At 40.4% G+C, this 19,972-nt stretch overlaps 1 protein-coding gene across 1 annotated transcript in view; it reads left to right on the forward strand.

The window, feature by feature from the left end:
* Positions 1–18,394, forward strand: part of MINPP1 (multiple inositol-polyphosphate phosphatase 1) — a 49,304-nt gene extending 30,910 nt beyond the window's left edge. Inside the window, exon 5 of the mRNA XM_023240327.2 lies at positions 15,373–18,394. Within this exon, the coding sequence (XP_023096095.1) occupies positions 15,373–15,769 (397 nt within the window). The 3' untranslated portion in view covers positions 15,770–18,394. The remainder of the gene's footprint in view (positions 1–15,372) is intronic.
* The last annotated feature ends 1,578 nt before the right edge of the window (positions 18,395–19,972 follow it).

Genomic DNA, 19,972 nt, shown 5'->3' on the forward strand with positions numbered 1-19,972 from the left:
GTCTCACGGGGCTGATGTTTCAGTCAGATGTATAAACAGACTTAAAAAATATCTTTTTTCCCTGGTAATTTTCTTCCCAGAGCATCTCCTGTGTCTGGCACTTAACGTTTGTGTCCTTACGTAAGTATGGGAATTGTCTGAGTTGTCTAAAGCTGGGTTTGAATTCCTGGATCGCAATTAAAAATGTACTCTGTGTCATATTGGTTGAGAGTGAAACATGAATTAAGAGTTTAGGAAGATCTAAGCTGAGTACGTGTAGAGGAAAAACCTGTAGTTATCAGTTATTTTTATGATTGAGCTTCTTTGTGTGATTTTTAAGTACTTTCTTGAGGTGTTTTGTGTACATTGAACATACATAGTCATCATCCCTCGTGTAACAGCATAATTTGAGACTTCAAATTCAATTTTGTTTTTTATTGAAGATTTAGTAAAATCTCCTTACCAACTTGTGTAAGTAAAAGGGGGCTGTTAATTTGGAGAACTACATTCTTACCTCGCTAGATAGCGTTAGGTAATCTGCTTGCCTTTTTCTGTGGTTCTCTATATTTGTTAATACAGAATATTGATTTGTTTCCTTATATTTGTATTAATAGTTTACATTTTCTATGCTGTTTTTTCCTTCTTAAAGCTAAAATGTGCCTCTTTTTAAAAAGTGGTTTTGTCACGTTTTGGAAAATGTGACATTCCAAAATGCATTTGATAAAAATGCATTTTTATCAAAAGAAGAGAACAGGGTTACTGGTATCCTATTTCACGTCTTTGTATTCCTTGTTGTTTGGGAGACTGTTCTAAGAATTCTAAAGGATAGTTGTTACAAGTCAGGGATAGACGTGAACTTGACAAACGTGACCAATGGATCATAGAACTCTGTGTTGGGGACACCTGTGTTGGGGACTCTGAGCACCAGGCGATCAGTCAGGCGCCTGACTCTCGATTTCGGCTCAGGTCGTGATCTCACCATCGTGAGTTCGGTCTCTGCGCAGACAGTGTGGACCCTGCTTGGGATTCTCTGTCGTCCTCTCGCTCTGCCCCTCCCCCACTCGTGTGCTGTCTTTCTCGCAAAATAAACAAACAAACATTAAAAAGAAAAGAAGTCTGTGTTGGTTGATGGATCAGAGTACGGAAAATACAGAAAGATTTCATCGGCTCAGACATTTGAAATACAGGCCTCATTAGGGTAAGATTACTAGGTTTCCCCAGAGCCCACGTGGTGCAGGAGGCACAAACAGGTGCGGGCCGGACGTGCCGCGCTGTCCCTCAGGATGTCAGACCGTGACACACAGCGCGGGAGTCTCGGCTCCCAAGGCTGTACTCCCGGTTCCGTGGGTTCGTGTGTTTCTCAGGGATGAAGTCCCAGTCCGTGGGTCAGATTCTCAGTGGTCGTGTGTCCCCAGAAGCTTACGGCTTCAGTAGGTATCGAATCTGTGCCTCGGTACCGAGGGCCCGGCGGCTCCTGCTCTAACAACACTGACGTCTTTCCGCCAGAAGACTGCGTTCTTTTGTCACAGATGAGAACTTGGTACCTCCCGTGGGGACACCCTGAACCTCCCAACCTTGTTCTTGGGATGGTCACGACAGAGAAGGCCACACGGAACCAGAGAGAGAGTGGGATGTAGTGTCTTTGGATTGCCTTCAACAGTCCAATGAAAAACATTATGTGCCGTGGTCTTAAATTAGGAATCGAATAAACTGAGAAGTGGTGTTTCCCCCCACATTCTTTCCCCTTTTATCCTCCCGCACATTATAGTCTCTCATTCCTCGTGTTCTGACCCCCCACGCCAACACACACGCACACTCCCTTACTTCCTCATTCAGACACACACACGTCCTACCCGTTTCCCGTTGCCAATATTTCGGGCTTAATCATAGGCCAGCTTTGCTTTGAAGAACCTTGGGAATGAAACCCACCAAAGTTCTTACGCCGCCTCAGGACTCTGGTGTATTCAAGGAGAAGCTGGGGATTTGGTTCTTTCAGTAGCAGGCGGGCCTCACTTTCCTAGCGGACGGCCCAGAGCATTTCTGAGATTTATTTTCTGTTAGGAGACAGAGCAAAGAGCGGTGTTCTTGAAATAGAACCACTTAACTTCAGAGAAATTATTGATTTACTTTAGAGAACCTGGTACATATCTTTAACGGCTTCTGATAAAAATAGGGCCATAAATAAATACTCTTAGGTATTTGCTCTGTCATCTTTAGAGCTAGAAAAACAAACAAAAAACCCTTTGTGCGTATGTCCACACAAACTCCACAGCTCTTTAGTCTCCACTAATTGAAGATTATCCAAGTCCCTACTTTTAGTGCGTGGATGTAATTTAGGATAGAAATACAATATGTTTTCCATTTAACATTAATGCTGCTTAACTTTGTCAAAGAAAACTGAGATGTGAGTAAGTCTTAAAAGGGGGGGCAAACACGTATACGCATGAGCAGCTGTTTAAAGGGGAATTGTATTAGCTCTCTGGAGGGAGAATATACTCTTTTTTTGGTCACCCGTATTCTCGTGGTAGTAGTTTGTTCCTTTGTTTTTTTGATTAACGAACTTAATTTTTTAGAGCAGTGTTAGGTTCACAGCAAAACCTTGCAGAAAGTACAGAGTTCCCATAAATTCCCTCCCCCACCCCAACACACACCACACCACAGCGGGACCTTCGCTACACTTGATTACCCTACACTGACACACCTCGTGGTCACCAAAGTCCACGCTTACATTAGCGCTCACTCTTGGCGTTCTGCGTTCTCTGGGTTTGGACAGATACACACCAACATCTACCCACCGTTGTAATATCCTACACAATAGTTTTACCGCCTTCAAAACCCTCTGTGCTTTGCCTGTTCATCCCTCCCTTCCCCCAAACCCTGGCAACTACTGATCTTTATACTGTCTTCATAGTTTTGCCTTTTCCAGAATGTCACATATTTGGAATTGTACAATAGTTAGCCTTTTCAGAATAGTTTCTTTTACTTAGTAATACGCATCGAAGTTTCCTCTGTGTCTTTTGATGGCTTGATACCGCATTTCTTCTTAGAACCGAGTAGTATTTCATTATCTGGATGCACCACAGTTTAGTTACCCCTTTACCTACCAACAGGCCTTCTTGGTTGCTTCAGGTTTTCACAGTTATGAATAAAGCCGCTATAAACATCCACGTTCAGGTTTTTGTGTGGACATAACTCTTTAGTTCATTTGCATAAATACCAGGCAGCACAATTGCTGGATTGTACGATGAGAATATGTTTAGTTTTGTGAGAAAACCTCCAAACTGACTTGCACAGTGGCTCTGTCAGTTTGCTTTCCCACCAGCAATGAATGAGAGTTTCTGTTGTCAGCCTTTGGCATTGTCGGTGTTCTGGACTTCTGCTGATAGTGGAGTGGTGTCTCATTGTTTTAATTTGCAATTCCCTAATGATGTATAATGTTGAGCCCCTTTTCATATGCTTAGTTGCCATCCGTTTATCTTCTTTGCTCAGGTTTTCTGTTCAGGCCTTTGGCCCATTTTTAAATTTAGAGGGTTGGTTTTTTTTATTGTTGTGTCTTACGAGTTTTTTGTATATTTTAGATAACTCCTTTATCAGATATGTCTCTTGTAAATATTTTCTCACAGTCTGTGACTTGTCTTTTTATTCTCTTGACATTGTCTTTAGTAGAGCAGAAATTCTTACTTTTAATGAAGCCCAGATTATTACTTTTATCTTAAATGGGTCACGCCTTTGATGTTACATTTAAAAAGTCCTTGCAGTACCAAGGTCATCTAGGTTTTTCTCCTACGTTATCTTCCAGGGGTTTTATAGTATTGAGTTTTACATTTAGGTATGTGATCCTTCTGAGTTAATTTTTGTGAAGGGTACAAGGTCTGTGTCTAGGTGCGGTTTATTTCCCGTCCGGTCTTCCAGCACCATTTGTTGAAAAGATTGTCTTTGCTCTATTGTATTACCTTTGCTTTCTGATCTTTACTTTGTCAAAGACCGGTTGACTCTATTAATAGGGGTCTATTTCTGGGCTCTCTGTTCCTTTCTATTGGTCTGTTTGTCTTTCGCCAGGACCACACTATGTTGATTACTGTAAAATTACTGTAAGACTTGAAATCAAGTAGTGTCGATCCTGCAACTTTCTTTTTCTCCTTCAGTGTTGTTTTGGCTCATCCATATTGTTTTGCTTCTCCGTGTAAACTTTAGAATCAGTTGTTGTTATCTACAAAATCACTTGCTGGGATTTTTATTAGGATTGTATTGAATCCATAGATCAAATTGGGAAGAACTGACATTTTGACGGTATCGAGTCCTCTTTGATTCTTTCGTAAGAGTTTGGTACTTTTTCTTATATAGATCATAGACATATTTTATTTTATACCTAAGTATTTCATTGTGATGGTACTAATATAACAACAATGTGTTTTTAATTTTAAATTTCCACTTGTTTATTGTTGGCATATAGACAAGCGGTTGGCTTTTATGTATTAACCTTGTAGCCTGCAAACTTGCTATACATACTTATTAGTTCCAGGAGTTTTTTGTTGATTTTTTGGATTTTCTACATACACAATCATGTCATCTGCAAACAAAGCCAGTTTTATTTCTTCCTTCCTAATAGGTATACCCTTTTTTCTTGTCTTGGAGTGTTAGCTAAGACTTCCAGTATGATGTTGAAAACTAGTGGTGAGAAGAGACATCTTTGCCTTCCTTGTACCTGATCTTAGCAAGAAAGCTTTGCATTAAGTATGATGTTAAGTGTAGCTTTTTGCATATGTTCTTTATGCAGTGGAGGAAGTTCCTCTGTTCCTAGTTTGCTGAGAATTTTGATCATGACTGAGTGCTAAATTTTGTCACATGGTTTTTCTGAAGCTCTTGATAACACGATTTTTCTTTTTTAGCCTGTTGATGTGATTGTTCGCATGACTTTTGAATATTGAGCCAGCCTTGACACCTGAGATAAATCCTACTTGGTTGGGGTGTATAATTCTTTTTATACATTGTTGGTTGGATTCAACTTGTTACTATTTTGCTTAGGATTTTTGTGTGCTTCTGTCTTCATGTATATTGATTGGTTGTGTTTTCTAGGGTTATCTTTGCCTAACTTTGGTATTAGGGTAATACTGGTCTCAGAATGAGTTAGGAGTTCTTTCTCTTTGCTTCTGTTTTCTGGAAGTGCTTGTAGAAAATTGGTAGAATTTCTTCCTTGAAGGTTTGGTAGAGTTCACCAGTGAATCCTTCTGGAAGGAATCCTTTTGGGAGGTTATTAATTACTGATTCAAGTTTTTAGTAGATATAGGTTTACTTGGATCATCTGTTCTTGTGTTTTGGCAGATTGTGTCTCATGGAATTGGTCCATTTTATCTAGGTTATCAGACTTAGCAGGTATGGGGTTCATAATATTCCTTTATTATCTGTTTAATGTTCATGGGATCTTTGGTGATCTCTTTTCTTTCTTTTCTGATATTAATAATTTGTGCCTTCTCTTTAGCCTGGCTAGAGACTTACTGATTTTATTGATCTTTTCAAAGAACTAGCTTTTGATATTGTTCATTTTTTTCTAAAGATTTCTCTGTTTTAAATTTCACTGACTTTTGCTCGTAATTTTAATTTTATTTTCTTCTGCTTACTTTGGATTGGATTTGCTTTTCTTTTTCTACATTCCTGAAATGGAAGCTTAGATAGTTGGTTTTAGATCTTTCTTCTTTTCTAATATAGGCATTAAGTGCTATAAAATTCCCTATAGGTACTGTATTCACTGCATCCCACAAATTTTTGATAAGTTGTGTTTTCATTTTCATTTCATTCAAAATGTTTTCGAATTTCTTTGGAGTTAAATTTCTTTTGAGAGTTCTTCTTTGACCCATGTGTTATTTAGAAGTGTGGTGTGTAACCTCCAAGTATTTGGGGGTTTTCCAGTTGTCCTGTCAGTGATTTCCAGTTTCATTCCGTTGAGCGAATGTCACACAATTTCTGTTCTTTTAAATTTTTTAAGATGTGATTTGTGTCACAAAATGTGGTCTCTTAGTGAATCTTCCATGTGAAGTTGAGGAGAATGTATAATCTGCTATTGTTGGATGAAGTGCTCTACAGATGTCAGTTAAATCCAGGTGATTCATGGTCTTGTTGAGCTTAATTTCTCTTTACTGACTTTTTAGCCTGCTGGATTGGTCCATTTCTGGTAGAGGATTGTTAAAGTCTCCAACTATAAGAGAGAGTTTATCTGTTTATTCTTGTAGTTCTGTCAGTTTTTGCCTCATGCATTTTGTTCTGTTAGGCACATACCTACATACACATTAAGGAATATTCTATCTGCTTGGAGTAGTAACCCCTTCATCAATATGTAATGCCCCGTTTATCCTTAATAACTTTCCTTGCTCTGCAGTTGGCTCTGTCCGAATTTACATAGCTACTTCTGCTTTCTTTTGATCAGTGTTCATTAGCATGCTATATCTGTCTCCGTTAGTTTACTTTTAATCTGCATTGAAAGTGGGTTTCGTGTAGGTAACATGTAGTTGGGTTTTGTGCTTGGTCCACTCTGACAATCTCTGTCTTTTAGTTGGTATATTTTGTCCGTTGACTTTTTCAGTGATTATTAATACAGTTGGATTAATATCTACCATATTTGTTACTATTAGCTGTTTCTTGCCCTTGTTCTTTGTTCTCATTTTATCTTCCACACTTTTTCTAACTTCTGTGGTTTCAGTTGAGGATTTTGTATCGTTCCATTTCCTCTTCTTTCGTAGCATATCAGCTGTATTTCTTTTCTTGGTGGTTGCCCTAGAATTTGCCATATGCCTGCACAACTAACTTCAGTCTGCTTTCAGATAACACTGTTAGCACTTCAGGGGTAGTGCACGCACCTTGTAACAAACCGTTCCCAGGCTTCTTTCCTGTCCCTTGCGTCATTGCTGCCATTCATTTTACTTGCACATACACATACGTGTGTGTGTGTGTGTGTGTGTGTGCGCACGCGTGAACACACATATATAATCAAGTGTGTTATTGCTATTATTATTTTGAGCAAATTATTATCTTTAGGTCAGTTAAGAATAAAAAAATACAGTAGCTCAGTGGGTTAAGTGTCCGACTTCAGCTTAGGTCATGATCTGTCGGTTCGTGAGTTCCAACCCCACGTCGGGGTCTGTGCTGACACCTCGGAGCCCCGAGCCTGCTTTGGAATCTGTGTCTCCCCTCTTTCTCTGCCTCTCTCTCTCTCACACTCTGTCTCTCAAAAAATAAAGAAGCGTTAAAAAAAATTAAAAAAAAAAATCATAAACATTTTTATTTTACCTTCACTTATTCATCTTCACTGTTTTTCTTTATGTAGATCTGAGTTTCTGACCTACAACTATTTCCCTTTCTCTGAAGAACTTCTTTTAACATGTCTCGTGAGACGTGTCCACTGGCAACAAATTTCCTCAATTTTTGTCTGAGAGAGCCGTTATTTCTCTGTCACTTTAGAAGGATGATTTTGCATGGTACAAAATTCTATGTCGGTGGGCTTTTTCTCTCAATACAGAAATACTTCGTTGTCTTGCTTGCATGACTTCTTTGAAGATTTTTTTCTTTATCTTTGATATTATGAAGTTTGAATATGGTATGCCTAGGTACAGTGGGTGGTTTTTTTGTGGTTTTTTGTTTTTATTTGCTTGGCGTTTGAGCTTCCTGGATCTGTGGTTTGGGGAAATTCTCAGTCAGTATTGCTTTAAATATTGCATCATTTTCTGTCTTTCTCATCTCCTTCTGGTATTCGCATTACACATGTTAATTAAACCTTTTGTGATGGCCCCACAGTTCTTGCATATTCTGTTCTGCTTTTCCCAGTCTTTATTCTCTGTACTGTTCAGTTTGGGAAGTTTCTGTTGTTATGCCCCAACTTGGAGATTCTCTCTGTGTCCAGGTTACAGACACATTCCTCACTTCTGTACCATGTTTTTAATGTCTAGTACTTTTTTGATTCTTTCTTAGAATTTCCATCTCCCTACTTACATTATCCATCCATTTTTGCATGTTAATATTAGTTGTTGTTTTTCTTTTTTATCCTGGGAGGGGTGGATGCACAAGCTGGGGAGAGGGGCAGATGCACAAGCTGGGGAGAGGGGCAGATGCACAAGCTGGGGAGAGGGGCAGAAGGAGAGAGAGAGAGAGAGAGAGAGAGAGAGAGAGAGAGAGAGAGAGAGAGAGAATCTTAGGCCCCATGCTCATGTGACGTGGTACTCGATCCCATGATCCATGAGATCATGACCTGAGCTGAAATCAAGAGTCAGATGCTCAACCAACTGAGCCACCCAGGCGCCTGTGAAGCCCTTACATATTAATCATAGTTAAAAATTCCTGGTAATTCCACCCTTATCTGCCATACCTGATTCTGGCTCTGATGTTTTTTCAGTCTCCTTAAACTATGTTTCTGCCTTTTAGTATACCTTGTAATTTTTTTGTTTAAAGTGGGCATGACGTACTGGATACAAAGACCTGTGGTAGATAAGCCCTTAGTAATGTGGTGGTGAGGTGTAGACTCCTGTAGACCTGGGATGGGGTCTCAGCCTTTTGATGAGTCTGTGGCTCAGGCTGTGAACGGCACCAGTGCTTCTCACTTCCCCATCCTTAGGTGGCACAGGACGGATGGAGGTGGCTAGAACTGGGCATTTCCCTGCCCCTAGGTAAGTTAGACTCTGGTAGAGCAGTTTCTTCTGAGGGTAGGCCTTGTTAAGAGGAATAGAAAGCTCCGTGTCTTTCAGAATGGTTCCTTTCCCCTCCCCCTGCCAGAAACAAGAAGGGATTCACTGTGAGGACCTGGCTGGGTTCCTGGAGGTAACACTCACTAAGTGTGGGTTCTCCCCAGGGTCCCTCGATGTTTTTAACTCTGACTCGCCCATATTGAGCCCCTAGCCATTCGTCACTAACAGTTGAGGTTTTCCCACCATGCCCCGGTGCCCACCATCTGTGTCTCCAATTTGGGGGGTATCACTTTGCCTTGTGAACTTTGGCTCAGGTCATGATCTCACGGTTCGTGGGTTTAAGCCCTGCATCGGGCTCTGTCGCGCCCTCTCTCTCTCTCAAAATAATATATAAACATTAAAAAAATATATACCTAGAGTTTGATATTTTGGCAGTTGAGTTTCAAACAATAAAGTAAAAATCAATTTACGTGTTGCTTAATCATTGTAAGAAAAGAAAAAAAGCATTCTGACGTTCTTAACTATAAGGAGATCCCTGATTTGTACTAGAGAGTATAAAATGGCTGAAAAATTATTGGCTTTATTCTTTGGAATTTTATACCTCGTAATTATAAGTTAGATGTTTTACTTCTACTTTCTTGGGGAGTCTTGAAGAAGATTACATTATTACATTTAATTTTAACACTGGAACCATTAAGGATTACTAAGATGAACTTGGCTAGGAAAACATAAAATTGTGAAGAAAAACAATTATGTTGGAAACTGAAGTGATTTATATTGTGAGCTATAATTTAATGGAACTACTTTTGAGTTAGTACAAAAAATACTTAACATTCTTTTAGATTTCTTACCTTATTTAAGAGTGTGTTAAATTCTTTTTACCTTAACCCAACCTAGACATTTAGTGAGCTCTGAATTCTTTTCTTTTTTTTTTAATGTTATTTATTTTTGAGTGAGAGAGAGAACACAAGTCAGGAAGGGGTCAGAGAGAAGGAGACACGGAATCCGAAGAAGGCTCCAGGCTCTGAGTTGTTGACCCAGAGCCCGACATGGGATTTGAACTCACAAACTGCAACGTCATGACCTGAGCCGAAGTTGGCCACTTAACCGACTGAGCCACGCTGGTGCCCCTGAAATTTTTTAATGCCAAAATCAAGAAAGAGATTTTTAAAATTGTGTAAAACTTGGAAGTGCTTAAAGAATTTTTAGGCCACTTCAGGGTTTCAATTTTATGTTCATGTTGATAATATATTTTATAAAATATCCTAAGGCATTCTTTTCTATTTAATAAGCTTTTTCTCTATGGGATAAAATTTCTCTAAGCCAGATTTTTGATAGTCTGCTTTCTTGACATTTTTGAAAAGCCATAAACCAAACCAATTAAGTGTCTTGTATGCTCAATAAAGATTTGTGCACACACATTTATGACTGATTTACATATAGCCCATGAAATGATCCTTCTTTTCAGGTGTGGATGAAACAAATTAATGAATGAAACAAATTAATAGCTAGTGTTTTTCTAGTGAGTTAAGAGATCACTTAGATAAGTAAGTTAACCCCAGTTTTTTCGTCTGTTAACGGGCAATGATAATATCCACGTCGTAGGGTAAACCAGCCGTGACCTTTTACTGAGCCACAGTGGGCAGCATTTCTGTTGTAAGACTTACTAGGAATGTATTTGTGACCCTGCTGAGACACCGTCTCCTCTAAGTTCACCCAGCTCTTCCCCAGCCAGGAGGGTTTGCTTCCCTTTGTTCAGTTCCCTTAACACTTACACGAGTGCTAATCTGCAAGAGCCAGGAACATGTTTTATTCGGATTTTTTGTTCTTTCATGTTTATAACCTTTCTTATTTTTTCCTCCCCTTCTAAAAACAGATAAGCACAAACAGCAAAAAACACCTAGCATGGTACCTGGCACTTGGCAGGGAGTGATCACACCTGTCACCCCTATAAGCTTAAAATATTTTTATCTGGTTATTGTAGAAAATACAACCTGCAAATAATTGTAAGTTCCTTATCTCCTACATACACATTTGGATTTCTAAGCAAATTAGTGTTTTCCGTGTTTAAGACTATTTTGGGGAAGGCTATGTTAGTTTTCACCCCATAATTAGTAGTTATCCTTGTCTCAAGTTATTATTATTGTATTGGTGAATTTAACTATTGGTGAGTTAACTATTTGCCTGGAATACTTTTTTATTGAAGTATGATTAATATACCGTGTTATATTCGTTCCAGGTACAATGTAATAATTCAACAGTTCTGTACCTTATTCATTGGTCACCATAAGTATAGCCACCATCTGTCACCCAACAGCGTTACCTTACCGATTATGTTCTCTATGCTGTACTTTTCATCTCTGTGACCTATTTATTTTGTAACTGGAAGTTTGTACCTCTTAATCTGCTTTATCTATCACACGCATACCTCCCCCCTGGCAACCACCAGTTTGTTGTCTGTATTTGAGAGTCTGGGGTTTTTTGTCTCTTTTATTTCCTGTTTGTTCATTTGTTTCTTAAATTTCATTTAACATAATACCCTCTAGGTCCATCCACATTGTTGCAAATAGGTCCTTTTTTATGGCTGAGTAATATTCCATTGTGTGTATATACCACATGTATAGAACACTTCTTTATCCATTCATCTGTGAATGGATGCTTGGGCTGCTTCCTTATCTTGGCCACTATAAATAATGCTGTGATAAATGTAAAACATTTTTTTTTAATTTAGATGTATCAAATGGCAGAAGACATTAATTTTTGTTAACAGAGCTCCCTACGTAAATCTAATATATAAACTAACTTGATTTCCCATAAAATTCTTGAGTATTTTCAAAGCATGGTTTTCCTCAACTTTCTTCTAAAAAATAGCTGATTTTAACATATAACTGACAGTAAAGCAAGTCAAAACAGAAAACGAAGTTTGATTGCTCTTTCTACATAAAGAGCCTTCAGTTTTAAAACTTACATGTGGGTCACAACCTAAATTTAATTTTTTCTGTAGCTTGGATGTCATTACTGCGACTTTGGACTCATGATTTGTACATAGCTGTGTTGGTTTCTTCCCTTTCCCTAGCACGCATTTTTTTTGTACATGTGCTTGTTATTTGTCTCATATCTTTCTTCCCATTTTCTCTTTATCTGATTGACTTTTGAGTCCAAGTATATGGGGCTGTCGTCACCACTGTCTGTCATATACTCCTATGTGTGTATGCTGTATACAGTTCTACGCAGTAGTCACGAGCCACACGTGCTCATTCATTCGGCACTTGAAAATGGGGCTGGTCTGTATGGAGAGGTGCTGTGAGCGTGAAGTACACACTGCATTTCGAAGACTTGATAGAGAAAAAGAGTGTAAAATAGTTCATTGATAATATTGCTGTAATTTGTTGAAACTAGAAAATTTTGTATCGCATGTTGTCTTACATTTGTTGGAGTTCCTCAGTGGGGAAGAGAGGAGAGTTGCTGACTGGTCTTTCTGCAGGACTCTGGAGGTATTGCTGCGATCCTTCCTGACCTCTTCCCATCCTGATGGATCCTGTAGATAACGGCAATGGAGCATCAGGATGAGAGCCTGTCCTGGCTTTGCAGTTGCTTCCTTGTACTAGATGACTTAAAACGTAAACCAGAGCAGGTGACCCTCAAACAACAACAGATTTAAACTGGGTGGGTTCACTTACATGGGCATTGTTTTTTGTTTGGTTTTTTTTTTTTCCAATAAATGCAGTGTAGTACTGTGAATGTAATTTCTCTTTCTTAGGACTTTCTTAACATTTTCTTTTCTCTACTGTGAGAATACAGCGTGTAATGCATATAACATACAAAATATGTAATATATTGCTTTATGTATGTATACACTGTAACATGCAAAATGTGTTACATGTATTATATACAGTCAATAGTATATTATAAAAAACAGCAATCAACTGTTTATGTTATCAAAAAAGCTTCCAGTCAATGTATTATATACAGTCAATCAGTAGTCTATGATAAACAGTCAGTTAACTGTTTATGTTATCATCGAAAAGGCTTCCAATCAACAGGAAGCTAGTAGATAAGTTTTTGGAAGTCAAAAAGTGGTACACAGATTTTTTTTAATTTTTTTTAATACATTTATTTATTTTTATAGAGACAGAGCACAAGTGGGGGAGGGGCAGAGAGAGAAGGTGACACAGAATCCAAAGCAGGCTGCAGGCTCTGAGCTGTCAGCACAGAGCCTGACGCGGGGCTCGAACTCACAAACCGCGAGATCATGACCTGAGCAGAAGTCGGATGCTTAACCGACTGAGCCACCCAGGTGCTCCGGTACACAGATTTTCAACAGCACAGAGGTTTGGTGCCCCTAAGTCCTGCATTGTTCAAGGGTCAACTATATTTTTACATAACTTACTTATTATGTATTACTATTAAGTTCCATTATATTTACATTATGACAGTGGTATTAGCTTTGGCTTGCATTTATTCAAATGTATAAAGGCACCAGGTAAGTAATGAATGAATCCATCTTGGTTAGACAGTGTGCAGTGATAGATGTCCTGGGCAGTGGGTATATATGTCCTGTCCGGAGTAACCCTTATTCCTGTTCAGCTAATTATTGCCTTATGGGAGCATATGTTGTCAGGTCTTTTAGGTTTTCAAGAGGAGCCAAAAATCTGTGGATTTTTAAGAATCTGAGATCCACCCAATCTTTAAAGACTGACAAATAATGCAAAATTCAAAACTAGTTATGCAGATGAAACCAAATATAACTATGGTCTAAATGATAGTGCTTTGTAACTTTGGGCCTAAGGGGATGCTTCTTGGAAATAAATACAGATTTTAAATACTTTAGATGACTGAATTAAAAAATACACCAATTAAGAAGAGGGAGTAACCCCCCCCCCCCAACTCCCTCTTCTTAAAGTGCTTATTCCCTTTTAGAGAATATTAATCTCAGAATAGTGGATAATTGAGAAATAGTATGTTACAGTTTCTATGTATTTTTTGAGTATTTCTAGTACCGTATACTTTTATTTTTTGTAGGGATGTTTTTCTGCTCCTTATTCTTCTATTTACTTTTCTATTGCTCATTTTAATATGCATTTAGTTTCTCTGAATATTTAGAAGGCGGCTCACGTCAGGTTGCTTCTTTAACCTCCTGCGTCTCCCTTCTTTGGTACTATATGTGTGTGCTGTTCAGAAAATGGCAGGTTGCTTTCTGAGATCTCCTGGTCCTGGTTTGCTGCCCTGACCTTGATCCGACTGGCGCTTTTTTTGGTCTTTGCTGTCCCTGTCCGACTCAGTCTTGACTCCCTCCCAGCAGCTTCTAGTGTGTGCAGCCTCTGGGCTAGAATGGGGCCTTGGAGTGGCTGTTTCGAGAGTTCCCGGTGGCTAGATTTCTCCAGCCCTGGGAGAGGTCTGTCGTGGTCCTCTCTGCACCCGCCAAGTGTGAGCTCTCTCAGTACCTGCCAGGTGTGAGTTCTTTCTGCACCCTCCAGGTGTGAGCTCTCTCTGCACCCTGCAGGTGTGAACTCTGTCAGTGCCTACCAGGTGTGAGCTCTCTCTGCACCCTGTAGGTGTGAGCTCTCTCAGTACCTACCAGGTGTGAGTTCTTTCTGCACCCTCCAGGAGTGAGCTCTCTCTGCACCCACCAGGTGTGAGCTCTTTCAACACGCTTTTCCACATGGACACTGATCATGTTCAGGTCTGAGGCTGTTGGTGATTCACTGAGAAAACCTTTCCCTACTGTTACTTGTAAATGTTTTCGTTGGGTTTGGGATCTGCTTGCTGTCTAGTTCCGTCTGAATTTGTGGGGAATCATGAAGGTCCAAACCTGCTCAAATGCTGCTGTCCACTGGGAAACCCAGGTGCCCCAAGTGTGTAATCTGGTATGGGGCTGGCAGGCTAATCGATTAGACGGCTCAGTGTGTTTGAGTAGATTTACAGATTTTGTTTAAGAGCAAAGTTACATTCTTTCTATTAAAGTTGGGGGAAAACTAAGTCATTTGCTGCTGTATATATATTTAAAAAAAAAAAAAAAGCCTTTACCAAAAAAAGGCATAGAAGGCATAGAAAACTTGCAGTAAAAAAAGGTGACCTAGCTCATGGTGTGGAAAGCTGTTGTATTGCTGGCCCTGTGCAGACTCCACTCCAGCCACAAACACAGCAGGGCGGCTGAACAGGTTGTCTCTCTACCCTTTGCGGTTCTCTCCCAATGTAGTGCCCAAGGCAGGTCTTATAAAACATTGAAGGAGTACATGAGTTACCATTCACTGTTCAGACAGGTTTTAGCCAAGACCTTGACTGAGTGTTGCTTGTCCCCATTTCCCAGATATAGATACGGTAGCGCCTGAGGTTCGTTCAGAGGCCCTCCGTGGAGTAATCAGTGGTTTACTAAGGGCCAGTGTGCTCAGTTTCCTTCACGGAAGGGCCATACACTTTTGAAATCCACATCTGCTTCGAGGTCGTTAATCTCCTAGTAAAGACTCTTTTTTCTCTATATAAAGAATAGCGTGTGTGCAGTGTTTTAGATGGATTTGCAATACCACAGCGATTCTGAACTGGGAACTTAACCCTGAGTGTAAAACATTCAGTTCTCAGCCACACAGAACCTTAGCCGTATTGTTGGCGTCTGTACATAAAGATTTGAAAAGGTGAGAACGTTGTGTGCCCCTTCTCACTACTGTAGATATTACCTCCACGGCATGAATACATACACATATTTTTTCTCCATTTGTCTTTCAAGGTCTCAGCCGGTTTCCTCTCCAGTCGTCCTGCAGTTTGGTCACGCGGAGACCCTTCTTCCACTGCTCTCCCTCATGGGCTACTTCAAAGACAAGGAGCCCCTGACGGCTTACAACTATAAGGAACAGATGCATCGGAAGTTCCGAAGTGGCCACATTGTGCCCTATGCCTCGAACCTCATGTTTGTGCTTTACCATTGTAAGAATGCGAAGACTCCCAAAGAAGAGTTCCGGGTGCAGATGCTATTGAATGAAAAGGTGTTGCCATTGGCTCACTCCCAGGAAACTGCTTCCCTATATGAGGATCTCAAGGAGCACTACAGGGACCTCCTCCAGAGCTGTCGCGCCAGTGACGAGTGTGAATTACCAAAGGTGAACAACACGTCTGATGAGCTATGAGTCACCGGACAGGATCTTCCGTCCGTCAGGGAGTGACCCCGCGCTTGGAGTGGCTGGGCAAGCCGCGGTTGCAGGAAGCCTTCCCAGTACTTGTGTATTGCTGTCTTTTCACAGAAAGACGTCGGGTTTTCTTTTTGAATCTGGACAGGGATGTGTAAGCAGCGGTTCTCCTGGGGCAGCTGTCTTACGGGGGAAAAGTCTGTTGGGAAAAATAGCCGGCACTGCACGTGTTGACAGAAGTTAGATTCTTCCTCTTTGTAGAAGAACTCCCACACTGACACAGAATATGATTTCACAGTGATCCTTGAGGGTGCTGGAGTCACAGCATCTGCCCCAGGGATGATCGTAACTTCACGGTTGTGCTGCCCTTCGCTTTCCCGCAGGTGGCACGGCTCTGCTGTCATCCGTGTGCCGCGGAAAACAGGCGGAGCCCCGGGAGCGTCACTCTGGAAGAAGCTAGCCTCTCTAGTTAAGGATTTGAAATGATATTAAGAAATAGAGTGTGATTTTCAAAGGACACCTTCACCGAAGGAAGACAGTATAATAAAATAGATATTTTATAAAGTATCTGAACACTTTTTCAGTAATTCCTTTTGACCTCCTGGTGAGTCTTGCGAGGCCATTCTTTAATTACTACCTTAGCTGCTCTGCATTTGTAACGGTGGAGGGACAAAGGGGACCATTAGCAGCGAGTAAGACGGAAAGAATCAAAGTTTCTTAGTCCGTTCCTTCGCAGTTTGGTTTGTTTGTTTTTTCATTCTATCACTTTGCCTCTTTTTATATTTTGCCTCTATGTGAAATGTATCTTTTGGTTATTTATTGCTTTTCCATTCTCCCCCTTTCCCTCCCCACCCCCCATAAAGATTTCATCCTGGCTGGCTTAGTTTCATAGATCTGAGCCCGTTTCTCAGATACTTCTGAGTTTTGTCAGATGCTGTGAAAGTGTTTGCTATAATAATAAACGGAATTCTTGTGACTTTATTATCAGGTCTTTTCTGCTGTGTTGATACAGGCAGTAAATGATGGTAAAAAGTTGGAGTTTCAAGCAGCTTTGACTAAATCAGGCAATATAAGGCAGTTTTATTCTGATAGAAATTTCCTCAAGTAAATTTCCACTTCTTTAAGAGAAATGGAAATGCATTTTCTTAAAAATCTAGATAAGAAGTATCACAACTATATACTGAAATTATAAAAGAAGTTGCATAGACCATCTGTTGATGATTGATCCTCAAATGAATTACGTTCATAAAATAGATGATTAGCTGGTAAATACTGCTGGTGCACCAATATGCCTCTGATTGTCCCTGCAAAGGTCTGGTGTTCTCTCTCTCTTTTTTTTTTTTTTTGGTAAATGGGCAAAGAAGAGAATACTATAACCAGCGTTCATGTCCGTCATCCTGTTTGTAGATCCAAATAAGGACAGTTAAGGTCTTTTTTGTGTTCTGTGCCTCGGGGTAACCAGCATAAAACTTAGTATTCTCACCATTCCCTTGCCGCTTGACTCATGGAAACTTGCAGTATTGTTGCGGGGACTCAATTTTCTGTGAAAGGACGTATGGTACGTCTCATTCTTGAATGAGGGATTTACTTTAACTGCCGTGTCTTCTCTTGAAGATTTTCCTCGATCCTGATTATTTGTCACAAATTAGTATTGTCAGTACATCAGTACTTGAGTACGCATTATATGTACATACACTAGACTCAGAATATAAGTATATAAAATAGAATGGACATAGTTCTTCCAAGGGGCTTATCCTACAAGCCCTTAACATTTACTTGGTGTCTGACACATCGACTAAAGAATTTTTGATTTACAGACTTTCTCCTGAAAGTTTAAAGGTCTCATGTTTAAGAATCGTTTAATTTTATTGCTAAAAGGACCATATAGTCATCTTAACAGTGAATTCTTCAGGCTGGAAGGTAAGTGTGGTCCAGTTTAGCTAATGCTACAGAGATCGTGTTTATTCTGGTGCTATTATTCCCATTTAGGATATGCCTGAAACTGAAGAATCTTATGGTAAAATCCAGCGGTCTTCTCCAGGATGGGATATGTAAAAAGTTGAACATCGAAAAATGATCTTTGGCTAACAAGTTCGTTCATAATAGGTGACCAAATCACTGAGTTAAGCCAAAATTTACTGACTGCTGGTTCTGACATTTTGGTCGATTCATAACAGGCTGTGGCCATGAGCCATTTTTCTGTCTAATCTACAACTTGATGTATGTGTGCGTTGTACTTACTGTTTTTTATAGTCATGTTATCATTTTGAGGTTTCTGCTCTCCAGCCCGTCATCGTTCACTTGATACTATTTTTGCATATAATCCTGCTCGTCATCTGAACACTGAAGGCAGCACTGAACTTGTAAAGAAATAAGAGCTGGTTTTTCCAGGCACAACCAACTTTTGTATCTTCCCTTGGTTGCTTTCCTCTTGTCACCTGCAGAACTGATGCATGCCCTTAAATATCTGGGAGCCGCACATACGACCAAACCAGAAGATGTAAGTGTAAGTTTTCAGAATATATTTCTCTAAGATGGGTATTTCATGTGGTTCATTAATGATCCTTGGAATTCAGACTGTCTTCTGCCAAATGGAAGCTGAAAATAAATATTTGCATTACCATACAATTTGCCTATATGTAGCTGTCTGGAACTTACTTCCCAGATTACTGCGTTCCCTCCTAACCATTCTTCCCGCTCCCTTAGCATTTCCCTCCACTCACCCAGCCGCTCTGGCCACTCTTAAGCGCGTTCACATCCTGTTAAGCTATCTGTGTGTGTGTGTGTGTGTGTGTGTGTGTGTGTGTGTGTGTGTGATAGTATTTTTGAGAAAATGCCACAGCAAAAAAAAAAAAAAAAAGTCATGTTGTTCCAATGAAAAGATTTGTAGTTTGAGCATCCTATCTAGCAACCTGGGAGGACGTTAATTTTTAGAGCTGTAGCCATATGGGGAACTTGTGGCTCAGTATGAGGTAGAGTATGTGACTCTTGATCTCCAAGTTGTAGAGTTTACCTAAAAAAACCAAACTGTTTGGTCATTACTGAAGTAATACATTGTAAGATAGAGGGATTCTTCATCTTATTCTAAAACTAGTCTCAACTCAACACCTTCCATCTCTTCCCGGATTTTGAACCATTATTTAGACTCCAGCAGTTCGTGTTCACGCTTTTGTTTGATGTACTGGGAGAACAAATGTTTGTTCACTAAAATGACAGCCTTCCAAATTCAATAATACTCCTTGTATCATGACAAAATTCCATGAGACTATTGTACAGGATTTCTGAAATAGCTAACATGGAAAATCAAGCTGGGGTGGAAATCTATGGATACTACCTGCTTTTTTCTTTAGGGTTCATGCTGCCGACCTTGGTTCTGATTGTCTTTTGACCAAACGTTGACAGTATGGGTGCTTTTGGAGACTTTTTCAACAGATACTCTGTTTTAAAGAAAAAAATCCAGTTTTGATACAGACTCTACAGATGGTGGTGTATGTCTTTGTATACCTCCAGAGGAGAAAGCTCTTCTTCATTGGTGAGACACAGTCTTCGTGGAGATGGCAAGAACACTGGCAGTGCCCTAGCCATAGTCCCTCTTCCCCTGGCAGACCATTAGTTCTCTTCCTGATGTCTGCCCTTTCCCTTGCCTTCCCGAGATGGCGCGGACAGGAGACTGGTCTTTCCTCTGTCTGCAGTGTCGGCTCCCTGACATTCTGTCACTCTTTGCCTTGGGGGGATCGCGAGGAGAGCCCGGTTTCCCGACTTGACTATTTTTAGACAGTTAAAGGTTTCGTAGTCTCCTTCCCCTACCTGAGTTCTCACCCTGGTGGGGAAAAAAACAATTGGCTTTCAGAGGTTTTTTGGCCGTTTCACTACTAAGATGCCTGGAAAAGAGTCTGAGGACAGATTGAGAGGCTTGGGACAGATAGAAGCAATGCCCTGGGGCCTTATCCTCGCGGAGACCAGTGCCTGAGACTCCCAGGTCCCTGTAAGGAGCCGGAAGCCGCTGGGATTCTGTGTTAGCCTGGTTGCCAAGTCTTCAGGGCTGTCTGAGGGGGAAACGGGCTGGCACAGCCGGCCCCGTGCAGCTTTTCCAGACAGGTAGTGCTGATTTTTGCCTCATCACCTGCTGGAGGGAGGAGATGAAGTTGTACTTGCTTTTCAAGTCCGGCTGTCCGCAACCTCGTTCTTGAAAAAACAGAAGCC

The sequence above is a fragment of the Felis catus genome, chromosome D2 (genome assembly GCF_018350175.1).
Source record: "Felis catus isolate Fca126 chromosome D2, F.catus_Fca126_mat1.0, whole genome shotgun sequence".
Lineage (NCBI taxonomy): Eukaryota > Metazoa > Chordata > Mammalia > Carnivora > Felidae > Felis > Felis catus.